Here is an 18,241-nt window from a genome sequence, read left to right on the forward strand (position 1 = left end):
ATTACACAGAGGCAGGCTACCCAGAGCTTGCCTTCTACACATTCAGCAGGCGAGAAGAAAGGACCTAGATCCACAGCCACACAATGGAATACTTTACAGCTATTGAAAGGAATGAGACAGCTCTTTTTATACTGAATATGGAAGGATCACCAGGATAGATTATTATTAGGGGGAAAAAAAAACACAAGGTGCAGAATAGCATATAGTATACTACCATCTGTGTAAAAAGAAACATACACATATCTAAACAAGTATATATATATATATATATATGTATATTTGCTTGAATATACATACACTATCCCTGGAAGGATGCACAAGAAATTTCTAACAGTAGTTGCTGGGGACAGCGGATGGGGGTAGGGTTGGGGGTGAGTAGGTGGGAAACAAGGGCAGGGAGACACTTTTCACTGAAAACACTTGCATCTTCCAAATTTTGGACTATGTCGAAGTATTACCTGTTTGAAAAGAGTAAATTAACTTTTAAAAAGAACACAACCAGATTAACAAAATGAAAACCAACAGAGCCATGTGAAAAGTTCAGCTCTTTGGGTGTTAAAATGAAAGCCACTTGCAGAGAAGTACAGGTGGCCAGAAGTGGAAGGACAGCAGAGAGCCCAGGGACTTTCATTGACCTCGTTTGACAGGTCCCATCTGTGTGGCCCGGGGCCGAGAAAGCCAGTGGGTTCCTAGGTGCCATCCAGAGCCAGGCAGGGTCCAGAACCTGCAAGGTTGGGGGGAGGGGGGGAAGGGGGAGGGGGAAGGGGAAGGGGGAAGGAGGGACTCCCCTTGCCCCCGCTGGCCGGGCCACACCTCCTGGGCCACAGGGCTGTCTCCAGCTCCTGTGTTCTGGGAGCTAGAAGCCAATGACCAGGTGGGGAGAGACACCACCAGACCCACGTGGAGCATAAAGTGTAGGTGTCAGTGTGCTCACCGGAAAGAAAAGGAGAAAGAAAAGGAGGCGGCTGGAGGGAGCGGTTCAGAAGGCCAGGGAGGGGGACTGACCGTCTTCAAATATTTGAGAGGCTGTCAGGGAGGGAAGGAGGAGCCCTGTTCGGGGCCCTCGGGAAGCCTCTACCTTCAAAAATCACTTTCTGGCCCAGTTCCTGCCAGAGGGGTCCCCAAATAACTGCTGTCCTTCGAGTTCCCACTGCGCCAGGCGCCTGGGTTGCTCGGTGCTTCATTGGCATCAACTCTGAATTTTCACAGCGGTCCTGGGAGGTTATCACTAATCCTAGCCCCATTTTACAGACAAGGAAGCCAAGGCTGTCATTGCTGAGGATCACAGTTAGTACATGACCGAGTCAGGGTTCAAACCCCAGGCCACCTTCTGAACTACTATGGTTATCACAGGCTGGGCCAGAACTCGAAGACTTGTATTTGTACAAAATACAAATATAGACATGGAAGGCTAAGCCGGAGCTGGGATTCTCTGGCCAAGGTGACTCGGGTACAAGGAAGGCTAGGGAGGTGGATGCTCGGTAGAACCGGACCTCCGTGACACCACCCTGATCCCGAACCTCTGAGCCGCCCCCGCGGCTTCCCCCAGGAAGGCGATGGCCCTCCCCCCAGCCCGGGCAGTGGCCCACGGAGGCCGGGACAGCAGCGCACGTCCCGCCCCGAGCGCCCGCACCCTCGGGCAGCGGCCCGGCCTGTCGGGTCTGGGGCGGGGTCGCAGCCCGGAAGCTCCTCCCCCGGGAGGCGCGCGGCTGGGATGCTCCCAGACGACGTGGGCGGGCGGCTCGCCAGGCTAGGGGGGAGGGCCGCGGGGGTGGGGGGAGGGGAGCAGCGCACCCGCGAGACGCGCCCCTCCCCAGCCCCACGGGGCCCGGGCGCGCGGTGGGGGGATGGGGGGCAGCGGCCGCGCTTCCCGGGCGCGTGACTCAGCAGCCGCCACGCCGGGATGGGCGCCGGGCGCGCGGCTTCCGGGCGCCGGGCTGGGGGCTGGCTCTGCCGCCCCCGCTGGGAAGCGCCGAGGGGCGCGTGGGCGGGTAGATTCCGCGCCGCCCGCCGGCCGCTCGCCAGGCCGCCCACGCAGCCGCGAGCCCGGCCCGGCGGGTCCGCCCCCGCGGAGCCCCTGGGATGCGCCGCCCGCGGAAGGGTTTCCCCAGGCTCCGGGCGAGTGGGGTGGGGGGAGGGGGAAGGAGGGGGCTGCATCCTTAGCGCTCCCCTCCAGCTGTTGACGCGCGAATGTCCAGAGGGGGCCCCGTGGAAATTCCTGGGAGTGTGGAGCCGGAAGCCCCGGCAGAATTCACCCCGCCCTCCCCGACCTGCGGGGCCTGGCCGCCCTACACCCGGCCCCAGGGTCTGTCTCCTTTGTTATCTCGAAATGGAGAGTGGATTCTGAGCTCCTTTCCTAAGGCTCTTACCATTTGGAAGTCACTTTGCCCATCTAAGGTAAGTGCTTTCTGCTGCAGCAGCCTCTGAACAGCCCTGCTTTGCCACAGACTCAGTGAAGTGAGGGCAGAGAGGGGCCCAAAGGTGGGCAAAGACTGATTGTCCCCGTTGGGCAGAGGGGACACCAAGGCCCAGCGAAGGGGGAGCGGTTTGCTGCAGGCTCACACTTGGGGTCTGTGAGGGTGGGCACAGCAATCGAACTCGGGAGTCCTGGCTTCTGGGCTCAGTCTGGCTTCTGGGCTCCCTCCCCACCCCAATCCAGTGCTGTGCAGCGCCTTGCCTTCACCTGCCTCTGGAATTCCCTTTGGCCCTCGCCCATGGGCTCTTACGAGTTGAGTAGCTCCAGGAATGTCCAAGATGCCCAGCCAGCCGGTTTGGAAGCACCAGGGCGTCTCCGTTTGTAAAGACCAGGCTGTGCACTGGAAACGCTGAAACTAGACATAGGCAAGAGATTCCCAACTGCTCTGCAGAGTTTTTGTTGCTGTTGCTGTTTTAAATAATCACTGTGTTGGATTGATGTGTTGAATGAAAATTGTGGTAGTTTGGAATCATTTATCACAGAAGAAATGGTGGAATTCCCTTGCCTCTCTGCTGGGATGGGGAGTGCATTCCTGATTGGAGGCAGGGGGACAGCTGGTTTGACCTGACTTGTCCAGCCCAGAGAGGTCATGGGTGCCCGTCCCTGGCCACAGCTAGGCCAAGTCAGGTGCAGGGAAGATGATGCTGCAGCTTGGCATGCATCTTGCTGCTGCTGGTACCTGAGCTTCCAAACACAGTGCGTCACTAGACCCTCAGATGTCTCGCCCCTACGCCGCCCACCGTCCGGGCAGCCTTTTTCCCAGGAGCTCACAGCCTCCAGAGGCCAGGTCTCCTTCAAGCTCGAGGCAGAGTGAGGGGTAGAAAACGGGGCGTGGAGGCACTGTAGACTCATCCCATTTTACAGACGGGAGGAACTGGCTGGCCAGAAGAGAGAAACAAGCACGCAGAGAAAAGGAGAAGGAACCCAGAGTCCTGACAGGGTGACAAACCCCGGGGGTGGGGAGACAGGGAGAAGGCCTGTGCTGTGTGATGGGGTCCTCACCCCTTTCCCCCAGTCCAAGTCAGGAAAACGCTCACCCACGCTCAGACGCACCCCCTCAGTCCCACAAACGCAGCCACGCCAGACTCACATCCACTCACCTCCCGGCAGGGTCCTAACGTCTCCCTGACCAGAGCTGACACCACTGCCTGGCAGAGAAAGAGGAGAGGCCTGGAGCCGGATGCTGCTTCCTGTTGCTTCTCCCGGGCCAGAGTGGGACCCCAGAATCCAGCTCTCCTTTGTCTCTTTCTACCCAGAGACATGGCCACGATTCCGGCTTTCTTTCCCTCCCATCCTCATAGGTCCATTTCCCATTTCTGGTTCAACCTGCTGACAGGCCGTGTGTGTGGGTGTCTGAGGTGAAACACTCCAAGGGCTTTCTCATGCTTCATTCTTTTGTTTGGCTGTGCCGCGGCATGCGGGATCTTCGTTCCCCAGCCAGGGATCGAACCTGCACCTCCTGCAGTGGAAGTGCAGAGTCTTAACCACTGGACCGCCAGGGAGGTCCCTCATGCTTCATTCTTAATGCAGCTTCCCAGACTGAAGACTCGACTGGGCAGAGGCTGGGGGCAGAGCGGGAGGAGGGCTCTCCATGCTCACGGGTAGAATTGAGGTGGGATCTGTTAGCTGCGAGGGGCACCCAGGTCCCCCTCACTCCCCAGATGGCCTTAAGAGCTAAGCCTCTGATCCAGCATCTCCCAGGTGCTCAGCTGCAGAAACTGTGCTCGTGGGCCAGGGCACAACCCACCCTGGTGGGGCTCCCTCCAGCTGAGACCTTCTTCAGCCCTGACTGCATACCCCCTCCCTCCACTCACGGGTGGATGGGCCTGCCTGTGTCCTACGCACTGAGAGTTTATTCCTTCCAGCATTACTCAACACACACCTACTAGGTGTTGAGCTGGCCTCCGTCCCCCATACCATTCATCCCCACCATGACAAACCCCAATAGAGCTGTGTGAAATTTTGCTGTCCAAAAAATTATTTTATAGAGCCTAGAAAGGATCAAAAGTGCTTACCAAGCACCAGGATGCTCCTTAAATTCCTGCGTTATGACTTTTACACATGAAGCTCCTTGGGGAAGTATTCCGTCTCCAGCCCAGATAATTACTTTTCCAAGACAAGCCGGTGTGGGAGTGAGTGCCCTGCGTCCCTGCCCTTTGCTTACCAGGCCCAGGCAAGGCAGTGCTAATTCTCTGCAAAATGCAGTGGAGGTGAAGACCATTTAGACTCTCCGCAGCGTCCCCCGTGAGCCCTTCAATGCCTTACGAGCCTCCTGCCCTGGCCGCTAGGCATTCTCCTCCCTTATCAAACCTGCCCTTCAGAAACTGCTCAGATAAACTCTTTCATGCTGAAGTGCAACAGTCTAATAGAGCCAAATGTATTGTTTTTCTCTTGTCCTAGGAGAATTTGCATTTTAACGAGGGGGATAACCTTGAAGTACCCAGAGGAATCTCTACTTGTGGAATTGCTGGTATAGGCGAGATATTCTGGAAGGCAGAGAGACCTCCGTGGAATGCCCGAAGCCCCCATAGCTCGCGGTAAGTCTGGCCATGCACACCCACGGAGCAGTCCTGACTGGTCCTCTTGGTCCCTCACTATATTGACAAGAGTACTGGATGAAGAGTTTAGAGAAGCTGAGTTCTAAACCTAGTTCGGCCACTAACCAGTTTGGAAGCACTGGTCACTTCTGTCTCAGGCCATAGTTTTCTCATTTGCCAAATGAGAAGTTCAGTCCAAATGACCTAACAGGACCTTTCCAGCTCTGATATTCACCTGACTCCCCAGAGGGGCTGGGGGACCCTGGTCCAGCTCCTAAGGCCCTCTGGCCCCTGCAGCTGTGGCCCGGAGGAAATGACCTGCCACCATACAGCGTGAGGGTGTGGGGCAGGGGGGCACTTCTCTGGACTTGGACAGGCCTGCAGGCCCCCTGTCCACAGAGCCCGGGCCCCAGCTGGCGAGGAAAGGGAGTGCTCAGCAGAGCCCGGACATCAGCAGCGCAGAGTTACATAACCCTCCAGATGGGATATTCCAAACAGCAACAGCACGACAGCCTTTGCCCCACGCCATGCCTCAACACACACACACACACACACACACACACACACACACACACACACACACACACACACACACACACACACACACACACACACAGCCACGACCACCTTGCCACCTTTTCTTTTCCGTTTGTTTTGGTTTTCTAGAAGGTATTTCATCTAACAGAGTCCTTACGAGAAGAAACTCCTTTACCCTCTGGGCTTGACCAGAAAAAGCAGAGTCCCCCTCTGGCCACCCTCCCCCCCAGCCTCCACCAGAACCCCACGTCGGGTCAGGCCTCCCCGTTTCTCAGCCCCTGCCTGCTGTTCTGTCTCGCTTTCTGACCTCAGAGTCCTGCAAAGTGCGGTTCTGCCTTTTCCCTTCCATTTCCGGGATGGAAGAATTTGGAGCAATGGATTCAGCTTTCGTTCCAGCAAAGGGGAGGCAATCTCCTGGCTCAGACTCCAGTCCCCCACTCTCCACTTTTGTCCTTGTCACGTCTGCATACTAGATGAGACTGTAGTTTCCCCATTTAGAAAATGGATGAGGTCATTCTCATCCCCATGGGGTGTTGGGTGGTAGCTCAGATCCCTTCAGTGTCCTTAAGAGAAGTGCAAACAATCTGAAAATGCAACTGAAGAAATTTAGGTTGGGCTTAAGGAAGCATTTCCCAGCTCTACAGTTGTGAGACCTCATTGTAGATCACTAAGGGATGGTGATTTGTCCTGCCTAGCTGCATTTTAAGGCAAGCGCCCATTCACATATCTGGAATAGCTTGGGTGCACACTGTCCAGAGGTAGGGGAGTGGTTGAGGAAAGGTCACTGTAGAAAGGTGGCCTGGAAGAATTCCTGAAGGAATCCTGAACCTGGATTCTCCTCGATAGCTATGGTGTAACTCTGGATGAGCCTTGGGCCCTGGTTTCTTTATCCGTAGGAATGTTACAATATATTGAGCACTTACTTTGTGCCTGAAACAGTAAAAAAAAAAAAAACTATCTAATTTTAAAATTTAACAACAACCTTTTAAAGTAGATATTATTCTTCATATCATAAATGAAAAAACCAAGGCTCAAAGAAGGTACACCGTGAATGTAAGCTGTCCCAGCTGGTAGGTGGTAGAGCAGGACTCATACCCAGGTATGCCTACCTCCAAAGCCCGCGCGAAAACAAAAAACCCTTTGCAGCCTGTGTGGGAACCCGCGCTTTGTGCTTTTCCAGAAGCAGAGGAGGAAGGCGCTGCAGTGGCCCAAGCCTCGGAGGTCCTGCCAGATGGCCTTGCATTTGGGGATCTGCCAGGTGCAATGAAAGCATCCCCAGGCCCTCTTACTAAGAAACCCCTTACATGGGACTTCAATCTAAGATCCAAGCCTCTTTCCAGACCAGGGTCCAGCTGCTTGTCCTGGCTCTCCCCACTTTTTCATGTCACCCTCCCTTTCATTCACTCTCCGCCCCAGACCTGACCCCCATCTGCCGTTTTTCATAAGTGACCTTTGAAACTCAGGCCGCATAGATATTTGCTGAATCAGCAGGACCAACTGCTGCTCCTCCCGCTGGGTTTCAGGCCAAGAGGAAGACGCGCCAAATGCCTGTGCAAGGGCCTCTGGTGTTGCCTGTGTGGGTCCAGGAAGGGCTCCGGGTAGGAAGGAGATGGCGGTGGAGCAAGGCACACGGGCTGCTGAGCAGCAGGGAGGCCGTCGGGTTTTCCTGAGACCGGGGTGACTGGTTTCTTTTTGGATGAGAGGGAGGGAAGAACGGTGGTCCAGGCCCTCGGAGAGGCAGGGGACAGCAGGTCGTCACAAGTGCCTGCTCCGTACCAGCTGCTGAGTGAGCAAAAGACACCCAACGCCCTCCTCTCAGTGAGCCTTCATTCGGCCCCCTTTTCCAGGTGAGCAGCCCGAAGTTCTCTCCTCGCTGAGATAGGAAAGAGACGGAGGACGGAGGGCCAGGGAGCAAGGCGGTAACGTCGCTTCCTCAGCAAGAAGGGCTTTTGGCCGCAAGGCAGAAAGGACCCCGGGCACCGAGATCTCCTTCCCACGTTGATGGGTTTAGCCTGGTCGGGGGAGGCATGATGGGGGCAGGCAGGGGCTGTAGGTCAGCGGGTGGGATGGTAAGCACGTGTAGCACAGACATCTCTGTGGATCAACTCCTCCCGGCTCTGTCCCCCTTCCAACTCTCCTTGGCTCTCGCTATTCCTGACATAAGCCCTTGACGCCAACCAAGGAACCCTTCTCTCTGGGCTCTGAACATGCTTTGTACGCTCACCCTCTTAACCCCATTCTGTCCTGATAGAGGATGGCTCTGGGCACCTGCAGTCGGCTTCCACTTATTTAGATGTTTCTAGATCTGTGTCTCGAGTGTGTCGAGCAAGGACTCTCGGCGTCTTTCCTGTCTTTTCGCAGCACAGAGTGCAGGATTTTGAACGGACCGGATGCTTGATACAGTAGAGTTGACTGACAGACAGACTGTCAGACTCTCTTAATAGCTCCCAGGAGGGGCCAGTCTTGGCTGTCTGCCACCTCCAGGCAGACAACCCTGACTCAGTAGGAGCAGGGATGCCGGCTCCAATCAGCATCTCAGACAACAGGCTAAAAAGCACATCCAGTGGTCTTCCAGCTGTGCCCCGGCCTCCAGGTAGCATGAGACCGTGGTGCTCAAAAGATGACTCAAGATTTAGTTTATGCTTAGGATGGGAGCAGAGAGGAGGAGACTTCCCTACGCAGCTTAAGTGGAAGCAAAGGATGGAAGGAAGAAAATACAGGAGAGGGAACATATTTGAGAGGAGGGAAGAAGGGTAAGAGCAAAGAAAGGAAAAGGACAAGGGGGAAAGTAGGGAGGAAGAGGAGGGGTATAAAAAAAGACAAGGGAGGAAGAGGAGAACACAGGAGCTATTCGGACTTCATGGTCCCTTGGAGGTAGGGAGCCTAGGGTAGGTGCTGAATTTGAATTATAAGGCAAGAATCTTTGCCACCCTCCAATAATCCTCTGCCCGTGGGCTTGGGGACTTGGGCAAACCCTGGGATCCACTGGCTCTAAATGCACGGCTGGGTGGGTGGACCAACATGTGCTCAGACAGAGAAGTTGTGGCCACACTGAAGCCAGGAGCTTCAGGCCGGGTCATGTGCTTCCATGACGTGGAGGGGATTTTGCCGGGTCAAGCTGAGGCTCTGGCTCCAGCCAGGAAAGGGATAATCAATTCTGTAGATGCTGTGAGCCTTGATTAAAAAAATAAAGAGGAGGAAGCTAGATTGCTGCTCTCATTAAGAGGCAAAGGCAGTGGGGGCTGGAGTTTAGCAAGAGCCAGGAAGCAGCAGAAAAAGAATTTTAACCCCTCGGGTGTCGTTCTTTCGTGATGTCTTTGAGCTCACCCACACCCACGTTGTTGCTTCCTTGGCCCGACCTCCAAGGCCATCACCTTCGTAGCTCCCTCAGCTGAAGGAGGGAGAGAGGCCAGGTTGCGTGTTAATGCAGATCTGATGACAGTTCAACAGTCTATTATTTCCCAGCCCCAGGGTGCCCAGGGCTCCTGCCTCTCCTGGATTTGGGGAGGAAGATGAGTTCTGGGGCTAAGAGATAAGCTGTGCGGTGAGATAATGCACCTCACGCTGCCTGGCCCCGGGTAGCCCTCACCCGCCCCTCAGCAACCTCACCAGAGCTGCATTCTCAGCCTAATGAGTCCAGAGAAGGGGAAGTAAGAAATGAGAACGGATTTCAGCAAAATTATGACCCAGGGACCCCCTCCGCCGGCTCTTCCTCCTACGTCAGCATGCCCAGTAGAGAACTGATTCATCAGGGAGATCCCCAGGAGAGGCCCCAGGGAGAGAGCTGCTGGCTCAGCTCTCCCTCTCCCCATGTCACCCGATCCATGGAGAGGTGCCCCTACCGGCCGCCTGCATCTAGCCCTACACCGCTGAGAGGCTGGGCAGAGGAGGACAAGACATGCAAAATTGGGGTCGTGGGTGGAGAGCAGGGTGGGGCTAAACATGTAGTCAGCAAAGATGATTCCTTCCTGAGATTCTGCGGGGTGGGGTGGGGGGGAACTTGGATTGAAGTTAAGCAAAACAGTGGGAAGAAATGGGTGATCCAAAGGGCATTCAGTCCGCCTAGATGTCCGTGATTTCCCATGCGAGCGGGGAGGGAGCTGCAGGAAGAGGGAGGAGGCATGCGTGTGCGTGTCTGAGCTCCCTAAGTCTCTGGGTGTCCAGGCTTGGGGAGCAGGGGGGAAAAGCTGGAGGATCTGGAGAAAGGAAGGAGTTACTGCTGGTTTTAACCTCTCGGTGCCTGGCACAACTTCCCGAGTGAAAGATTTCCAAAACTTCCACTCTCTTCCACCATTTCAACTACTTATTTTTGTTCTGCTCCCTTGGGAAGCAAAAGCAGGACAAGGGAGAAGGAGAGATGAGGACACGACGGTTTCTCTCCAGTTTTGACATGTGAGGATGGGTAGGAATCCAGGTGATTCCTAAAATCCCTGGATTCCCAGCAAGAGCACCTGAGCAGGAGAGTTTGGGCTCTTTAAGCCACCTTGGGGGCCACAGCAAAGTCCTTATCCAAGAAAAATGACCTTTCCTCAACCGGTCTTGCCTACACAGTCCCCTGAAGGGATGCAAAGGATGTGGGGATGTGGTGGAAGAGGAGGGAGACACCAAGGGGCATGAGGAGCGGAATCAGGTGAAGAACCACAATTCCCAGGAAGCTGTGGCTGTCCCCCGGGAAATGGAATGGGATAGCTGCCTGTATTTGGGGAAAAAGCCACATAGTATCTTGGATTTTTTTTTTCTTTTTGTTTTTGCCTTTTGCCTTTTGCCTTTTGCCTCTTGCTGAGCCATGAGCACTGAGGGAAAACTGACTTTCTGCTTTTTCTGCCAGATAAGGAAAGAAAACCGTGAAACTGAAGGGAGGGCAAATGGGCCACTGAGGAAGGTAGGAGGGAAAACCACATCTTCTTGGGACTTGCGTCAAATGCTGCGGGATCATCCTGGGTCTTCTGCCTAAGGACCCAAAGTTCTGGTCAAATCTACCCTCTGTCCTGACCCAACTTGTCTAACTCTGCAGTAGATGTGAGGAGAAAATGAGTCTGCATCAAATCTTCACAAGTAGCCCTAGACTAAAGCACGCCAAGGCTGCTGAAGATGATTCTTGGCTCTCCACCCTTCCCACCCCGCCCCCAACTCCCTCAGCATCCCCATCGTCAGGGTCAGGTGCTGACTAGGTTCTGATTTCCCGTGAGGTGTTCTTCTATCACCTGTCTAACCAGAGAAGGGAAGCTGACGTGGTCACAGCCTTCCCATACAGAGGAGAGAATATTCCAGTCCTCTTTCATTTCTTCTTCCCGTATCTCTAGTTCATGGACGTTGGGCATAAAGAAAGAGCTTGAAGTCCTAGAGTTTCTCATCAGGGGCTAATGAGCATATTTCTCTCTGGACCTACCATGGGATTCCAGTCATCACCAAATAACCAGGGGGAAGCAAGGTTTGCAGTCACCAGCCACGACAGAGTTTTAAACAGGAATTCCATCCAAATACCATCTCCGTAAGCCAACTGCCTCTCTCATCATTATCCCCTTTCCACGATTGCTAGCATCCTGCACAGAAATCCTCCTTGAGTCAGAGGAAAAAGCTATAACCAGACTGAATCCTGACACTGTAAAGGGATCCTCTGTGGGCCTGGTGGGTTGTTACCTTGCACCCCTCCGGGTCTGTGGGCATTCGGAAGAAAGGTGCCCACTCAGGTCAGAGCAGAGTAAGCTTCGCCAGATGAGCCGCTCCTGGCTTGGACTCCCACTGCATCAGTGAAAGAGCCACCTCGTTCCTCTGGGAAATGCTTTCTCCCACCCTTCCTCTTCCTCTGTCTCCAGCCCCCCTGCCTTCTCACATCATCCTGCCTCTCAGCCTCATGCTCTGCCTTCTGAATCCCCTCAGACCCCAGATCTACGGTTCCTGGACCCTGCCCTTTTTAAAGCTCTCAACATGTCTCTTTGCCAAGCCTCCGTCTTTTTCATAGCTCACTCTCCATTCGAATAATTTTACTACCCAAACTCCCATCCAGATTTTTCCTAACTTGAAAAGATTCTTCAACTGTTCTCTTTTCTTCAGTTTAATCTGCCCCCCCCCAGTCTTGTCCCCTTTAAAATCTGCCAGTTTCCAATAACCCTCATTTCTTTCCTCCTTTGCACCCCCCCCCCAGTGATTGTTGGGATACTCCCGTTTGCTCCAACACCTCCCAAGCCCTCTCAAACACTGATATCATTCCCTCCTTTCCCCCAAACCTCCTTGACACACTTCTCCCCGCAAGCACACTGAAGGCCCTAGTCCTTCAGTCTCAGGTGCACCCCACTTCCCCCTTGTCCCCTTCTCATGCCCATTTGCTTCCCTTCCTCCCGGCACGTTGGTCCCCGTGCCTTCTTCCCCACTCACTCGGGTCTCCTGCTCAGGACGCCCTTGCCGAGGGCGGCGGGGGATTTGTGCTGAAGGAGGGTTCCAGCAGCGGCGCAACAACTCGGGGGACGCTCCTTCTCCTTGTCGGCGACGGCCCCGGGCCCCGCCGGGTGCTGGTGGGGCGGCTGGGATGCGTGAGCCTTGCTGCTGGGGCCCGGCTGGGGCTGCGCCAGGAGCTGTCCGTGGTGCTGAAGCGGGGGCTTCTCGGGCGCGGTGGGCGGGAGCTGTCCGTGGTCCTGGAGCTGTTCCTGGGCCCCGGCGGCGGCGGTGGCCGGGGTGGCCGGCAGCGGGGCTGGCGACGGGGGGACGAGCCCGGGCGGAGGCAGGGCTTGCAGCAGCTGCTGGTGCTCCCACAGGCTGCGGTTCTCGGCGCTTAGCTCGTCCAGCCGCCGCTCCAGCTCGTCGATGCGCTGGCGCTGGGTGTGGATGAGGCTCTGCTGGTTCTGCACGATGGCCGTGAGCTCCTTGAGGTAGAGCACGGCGCGCACCGGGTTCTCCAGCAAGCTCTCCATGCCGCCCGCCGCCGCCTGCGCCCTGCCTGCGCCTGGGCGGGCGGCGGGGAGCGCGAGGGCGCGCAGGAGCCGAGCAGCCCCGGCGATCCGCTCGCCTCCCTCTCCGCCGGCGCCGCGTCACCGCCACACGGACATTCACACACGCACGAGGGGCGGGACCGCGGCGCCAGGGCCCACCCCTCCCCCCCCACCTCCCACCTCTAAGCTTCGTGAGGAGTCTCGGCTTCCTGCAGGGCTGGCAGAGGAGCAGGATAAACGAAGGGACCCGGGGTGGATGAGGGGGATCTGGCGAGAAAGGGAAAGCCAGCCAGGAGGAAGCGGCGGCACCGGGAAAGTGCGGTGGGACCCGTAGGAGAGCAGAAGCAGATAGGACAGAGGAGGAGGAGAGAGCGGCTGGGAGAACGAGGACGCGGAGAAAGGAAAGGTGGTGAGAGGAGAGAGAAGTGTATTAAAAAGACGTGGTCTGAAAGGTCACGGGTTCTTTTGCCTGTGTGCAGTCATCCCAGAGGACGGGGGTCCACCTTAAAGCCCTTCTGAGGAGAGGCCGCACGCTCGGCTGTCTGTTCTGCTGGGGGATTCCCTGAATCGGGAGGATCCGAGGACAGTGAGGGACCCCAGAGAACGTCTGGTCCTACCTCTCCAGCCAAGGAGAAAGTTAGGGTGGGAAGGCTGTTTACGCTGGCTTTTCTCTGGAAATGAGACCTCAGGACAGTTTTGGCCACTCTAATGGGAACACAGACTAAATAAACCGGGCCCTCTGTGTCATAGGGCTAATGCTTCCAGAAACTTCTTAAGAGAGCATTCTGTTTGAAAAATATTTATGAAATGCATACTACACCGAACACTGTGCTAGGTGGTGGTAAGATAAGGATGAGTAGGACGGACTCTGGCTTCTTGAAGCTTATGATTAAGTGGGAGAAACAGGTAGTAAATATTTAATTTCAATATAAGGCGGTAGTTGTAAGTGATAAGATAGAGATTGCCCAGAGCGCTATAGGAGCCCAACAGCTTGGGGATTTGGGAAGGCTCCTTGGAGGGAATAACACTTGAAGTGGGAAGGATTTTCTAGAAAGGGGGAACAGCATAAGCAAAAGCTCAGAGATAGGAATCCACATGGACTGAATCATTCATTACTTTCTACAATACATGTACATAAAACACACACTAAGTGCCAAGTAACGTACTAGGAACGATGTAGTCTAGCCCTAGCATGGACCATAAGTTATAGTTTCTATAATCAAGATTACAACCTAGTAGAGTAGATACAGCATGCACATGGATATCTAAAATACCAATCAATATTTCTGTAAGAGCTCTTCAAGCCAAGTGCCGTAGGAGTTCAGGGGAGTGGGAAGTCGTGTTTGACTATGGTGATCTGATAAAGAGGAGGTGTTAGTCAAGCTGGGCCTTGAAGGATGGGAGGTGCTTCAACAAGCAGAACAGAGGAAGATAGGGGAGCTATGTCAGGCAGCAGGAAAAGACTGAGGAATGGAAATAGAGCACCTCCGTTCAATGCAGTCTGGCAAAAAAATGACCCTTTCCTCTGGGCTATGAGTACCCTTAGCATATCTGTTGTACTGTTGTATCTTCCACACAGGTGGGCCACCAGCCTCCCTATGGACCTGCTCTTTCCCCCCAGAGTAGGCATATCTGTTGGTACCACATGTCCCGTGAGCTGGGCCAGCCAAGCCCATCTGGTGCCAGACTTGAATGACGTTATGGGAAAGGATCTGTGCTCTGCAAATAAATATATTGGTTTCTCTGCACTTGTATTTTTATTTTGCTTTTCTCCCATTCATTTTCCTAGCAGACTTCCTTTTGTAAAGAATGCGTGAAGGAAGCTTAGCCGCAGCTGAGCCAGCTTCCAGGAGGATGCTTTGGTAGTGACCAGTATTCCACCTGAGGAATGGAGGTTGAGGGGTGGAATGAGTGCCCACAGAAACTCAAACACTTTTCTTCTGAATTTTCTTTGCTTGCCTAGTTGACTTGTTGTCTAAATAAGAGTTGGGTGTTCATAGAAACCAATACTATTTCTATAAGCGAAACAGCCTGCAGCATAATTCTCTATGGAGCTTGTTTAAAATGCAGATTTCTGGGCCCCATATTAGTCCTGCTGTGTTGGAATCACTTGGAATGGGGCCCAAGTGTTTTCATATTTTTAACTTTTTTTGTTTCATTTTAAAAAAGCTTTATTGGGTTACAACTCACATGTAATAATATGTACCCACTTTGAGTGCACAGTTCAATGAATTTTGCAAATATATACACCGTCTAATCAAAATTTCCATCACTGCAAAAAATGAGGTACTACCTCATGCCCCTTTGCAGTCAATTGCCGTCATCCTCATCCCCAGTCAACCACTGATCTGCTTTCTGTCAAGACAGATTAGTTTTGCCTGTTCTAGAATTTCATGTAAATGGCAATCATAGAGTATATACTCTTTTGTGTCTTCTTTTTTTTTCCACAGCATAATACTTTTGAGGTTCATCTATTCTCTTATAGGTATCAATAGTTTGTTCCTTTTTATTTCTGAGTAGTCTTCTATGGTGTGGGTATACCATAATTTTTCTACTCACCTATTAATGGACATTTTAGTTGTTTCCAGGTTTTGGTTATCTTAAATAAAGCTTCTATGATCATTAAAGGACAAGTCTTTGTGTAGACATATGTTTTCATGTGTTTCGTGTTTTATGTTACATGTGTCTTATCAGAAGGAAGAATCTAGAATTGGAGTTGCCAAGTCATATACTAAATATATGTATATTTAACTTAATAAGAAACTGTCAGATTGTTTTCCAAAGTGGTTGTACAATTTTTTATTCTGACCAGCAGTATGTGAGAGGTTCAGATGTTTCACATCCTTGCTAACGCTTGATATTTTTAGCCCTTTTTTTTTACTTTATCAATCAGGAGTATATTAATATGGCTTTAGTAAGTATTTCTCTATTGACTAATGCTGTTGAGTATCTTCTCATGTGCTTTTGGCCATTTGGCCATTATCTTCTTTACCCACTGTTTCTAATGAATTGTTTGTCTTATTTTTGAGTTGTAAGAGTTCTTTATTTATTATGGAAAGTAGTCTTGGCCAGATGTATGCATTGCACATATTTTCTCCAGTCTGTGGCTTACCTTTGTTTTCTTAACATTGTCTTTTGATGAGGTTTTTATTTTGATGAAGAAAAATTTCTTTCTGTCTTTTATAGTTCATGCTTTTTGTGTCCTATCAAAAATTCTTTGCCTGTCCCAAGGCCAAAGACATATTCTATGTGTTCTTCTAGAAGTTTTATTGTTTATGCTTTTATGTTTAGGCCTATGATCCATTTCAGGTTAATTTTTGTGTTTGGTATGATGAGTCAAATTCTATTTCTTCCTTAAATGTTTGACATAATTCACCACTGAAGCCATCCCAGCCTGGAGGTTTCTTTATGGGAAGATTTTAAACCACAAATTCAAGTTCTTTAGTAGATACGGGGCTATTCAACATTCTCTTTCTTTGTGTATCCATTTTGGCAATTTGTGTCTCTGGTAGGCAGAATGACCTCCCAGCGATGCCTTTGTCTTAATCGCCAAAACCTGTGAATACGTTAACTTATATGGCAAAAGCAACTTTAAGTATGCAGTAAAGTTAAGGATCTTGAATTGGGAAGATTATTCTGGATTATCTGATGGGTCCAGTGTAATCACAAGAGTCTTTGTAAGAGGGAGGCAAGAGTGTCAGAGAGGAGATGTGACAACAGAAGCAGAGGTCACAGTGAGGCAATTGCTGTCTGGAAGCCAGAAGGCAAGGAATGCAGAAGCTGGAAAAGGGAGGGAAACAAATTCTCCAGAGCCTCCAGAAGGAATGCAATCCTGCCAATACCTCGGCTTTAGCGAGGTGAGATGCATTTTGGACTTTTGGCTTCCGGAACTCTAAGATGGATGGTAAATTTGTGTTGTTTTAAATGGGGGAATTCCCTGGTGGTCTAGTGGTTAGGACTTGGCATTTTCACTACTGTGGGCCTGGGTTCAGTCCCTGGGGAACTAAGATCCTGCAAGCCGTGCGGCGCGACCAAAAAAAAAAAGGTCACCATCTTTGTGGTAAACAGCAGCAATAGGAAGTAGATATAAGTGTCTTTTAAGAATGTGTCCATTTCATCTGAAGAGTCAAACTTATTGGCATCAAGTTGTTTATATTTTCCTATTAGCCTTTTTTTTTTAATCTTTTTAAAATTTTATATATTTATTTATTTTTGGCTGTGTTGGGTCTTCATGGCTGCACACGGGCTTTCTCTAGCTGCGGCGAGCGGGGGCTACTCTTCGTTGTGGTGCGTGGGCTTCTCATTGCAGTGGTTTCTCTTGTTGCAGAGCACGGGCTCTAGGCACACTGGCTTCAGTAGTTGTGGCACACGGGCTCAGTAGTTGTGGCTCACAGGCTCTAGAGCACAGGCTCAGTAGTTGTGGCGCACGAGCTTAGCTGCTCCACGGCATGTGGGATCTTCCTGGACCAGGGCTCCAACCCGTGTCCCCTGCATTGGCGGACGGATTCTTAACCACTGCACCACCAGGGAAGTCCCAGAAGCTTTGATTATTGACTTTGGACCCTTCTTCTTTTTTAATATAAGCACTTAAAGCTCTAAAGTTCCCACCCACCACTGTTTTTGCTGAATTCCACAAATTTTGTTTTCATTTTCACTCAGTGCAAAATATTTTGTAATTTCCCTTGTTATTTCCAAATGTTTCTATTACCGGTTTCTAATTTAATTCCTTTGTGGTCAGAGAACATACTCTGTGTGAGTTCAATCTTTTTTACATTTATTGAAACTTCTGGGCCTTTTATATGGTCCAGTCTACAGCCTGTTTTGATGAACGTTTCATGTGCAAGTGTCTGGTAGCCACTCCAGCTTTCTCATTGTTAATGTTTGCATGTGTGATAGACAGACTAATAGCTCCCCAAAATGTTCATCTCCTACCCCTGGGAACCTATGAATATGTTACCTTACATGGCAAAAGGGACTTTGCAGATGCCATTAAAATTAAGACCTTGAGATGGGAAGATTGTCATGGATTATCCAGGTGTGCCAAATCTAACCACATGATTCCTTAAAGGCAGAGAGCCTTTCCTGGCTGTAGGCACATGGAGACATGACAACAAAAGAATGGTCAGAGTAGTGTGATGTGAGAAGAACTAGACCTACTTTATTTGCTTTGAAGATGGAGGAAGAGGCCATGAGCCAAGGAATGTGGGTCACCTCTAGAAAAGGCAAAGCAACTGATTTTACCCTAGAGCTTTCAGAAAGAAATGCAGCCCTGATGCCTTGATTTTAGCCCAGGGAGACCCATGTTGGATTTCTAACTTACAGAACTGTAAGATAATACATGTGAACGGCTTAAACCACTACATTTGTGATCATTTGTTATGGCAGCCACAGAAAACTAATACAGCATGTTACATTTTTTCCCATCCTTTAAATTTATCTGTGTCTTTAAATTTAAAGTCTATTTTCTTATAGATAGCATTTAGTGGTGAAAATACAGTATCTAAAATGAAAGTTTTACTGGATGGGATTAAAGCAGATAAACACTACAGAATTTTAAAAATCAATAAACCTAAAGATATAGCAACAGAAACTATCCAAACTGATTGATACTTTTCCACAGGTCACTGAGTCTCTATTCTTTTTTTTTTTTTTTTTTTCCCAGTCTTTTTTTCCCTCTGAGCTTTGTGAGGATAGTTTCACCCCTAGAAGTTCCACTTAGTTCTTTGTTTATATCTTACATTTCTCACCTCATTATGTTTATGTTT

The 18,241-nt window shown here is 51.3% G+C and overlaps 2 protein-coding genes across 7 annotated transcripts in view; one reads left to right on the forward strand and one right to left on the reverse strand.

Annotated features, from left to right (window-relative positions):
* Window positions 1-12,588, reverse strand: part of IQSEC3 (IQ motif and Sec7 domain ArfGEF 3) — a 100,465-nt gene extending 87,877 nt beyond the window's left edge. For 5 of the 6 annotated variants that reach the window (XM_036865965.1, XM_036865964.1, XM_036865969.1 and 2 more), the window contains exon 1: window positions 11,926-12,588. In XM_036865965.1, coding sequence (XP_036721860.1) covers window positions 11,926-12,458 — 533 coding nt within the window. In that variant the 5' untranslated portion in view covers window positions 12,459-12,588. The remainder of the gene's footprint in view (window positions 1-11,925) is intronic. The other variant, XM_036865966.1, reaches the window with a different exon arrangement.
* WASHC1 (WASH complex subunit 1) overlaps window positions 2,260-18,241 on the forward strand; it is a 54,685-nt gene continuing 38,703 nt past the window's right edge. The window contains exons 1-2 of the mRNA XM_036865988.1: window positions 2,260-2,397; window positions 4,877-5,013. Coding sequence (XP_036721883.1) covers window positions 4,989-5,013 — 25 coding nt within the window. The 5' untranslated portion in view covers window positions 2,260-2,397; window positions 4,877-4,988. The remainder of the gene's footprint in view (window positions 2,398-4,876; window positions 5,014-18,241) is intronic.

Source organism: Balaenoptera musculus, chromosome 10, assembly GCF_009873245.2.
Source record: "Balaenoptera musculus isolate JJ_BM4_2016_0621 chromosome 10, mBalMus1.pri.v3, whole genome shotgun sequence".
Lineage (NCBI taxonomy): Eukaryota > Metazoa > Chordata > Mammalia > Artiodactyla > Balaenopteridae > Balaenoptera > Balaenoptera musculus.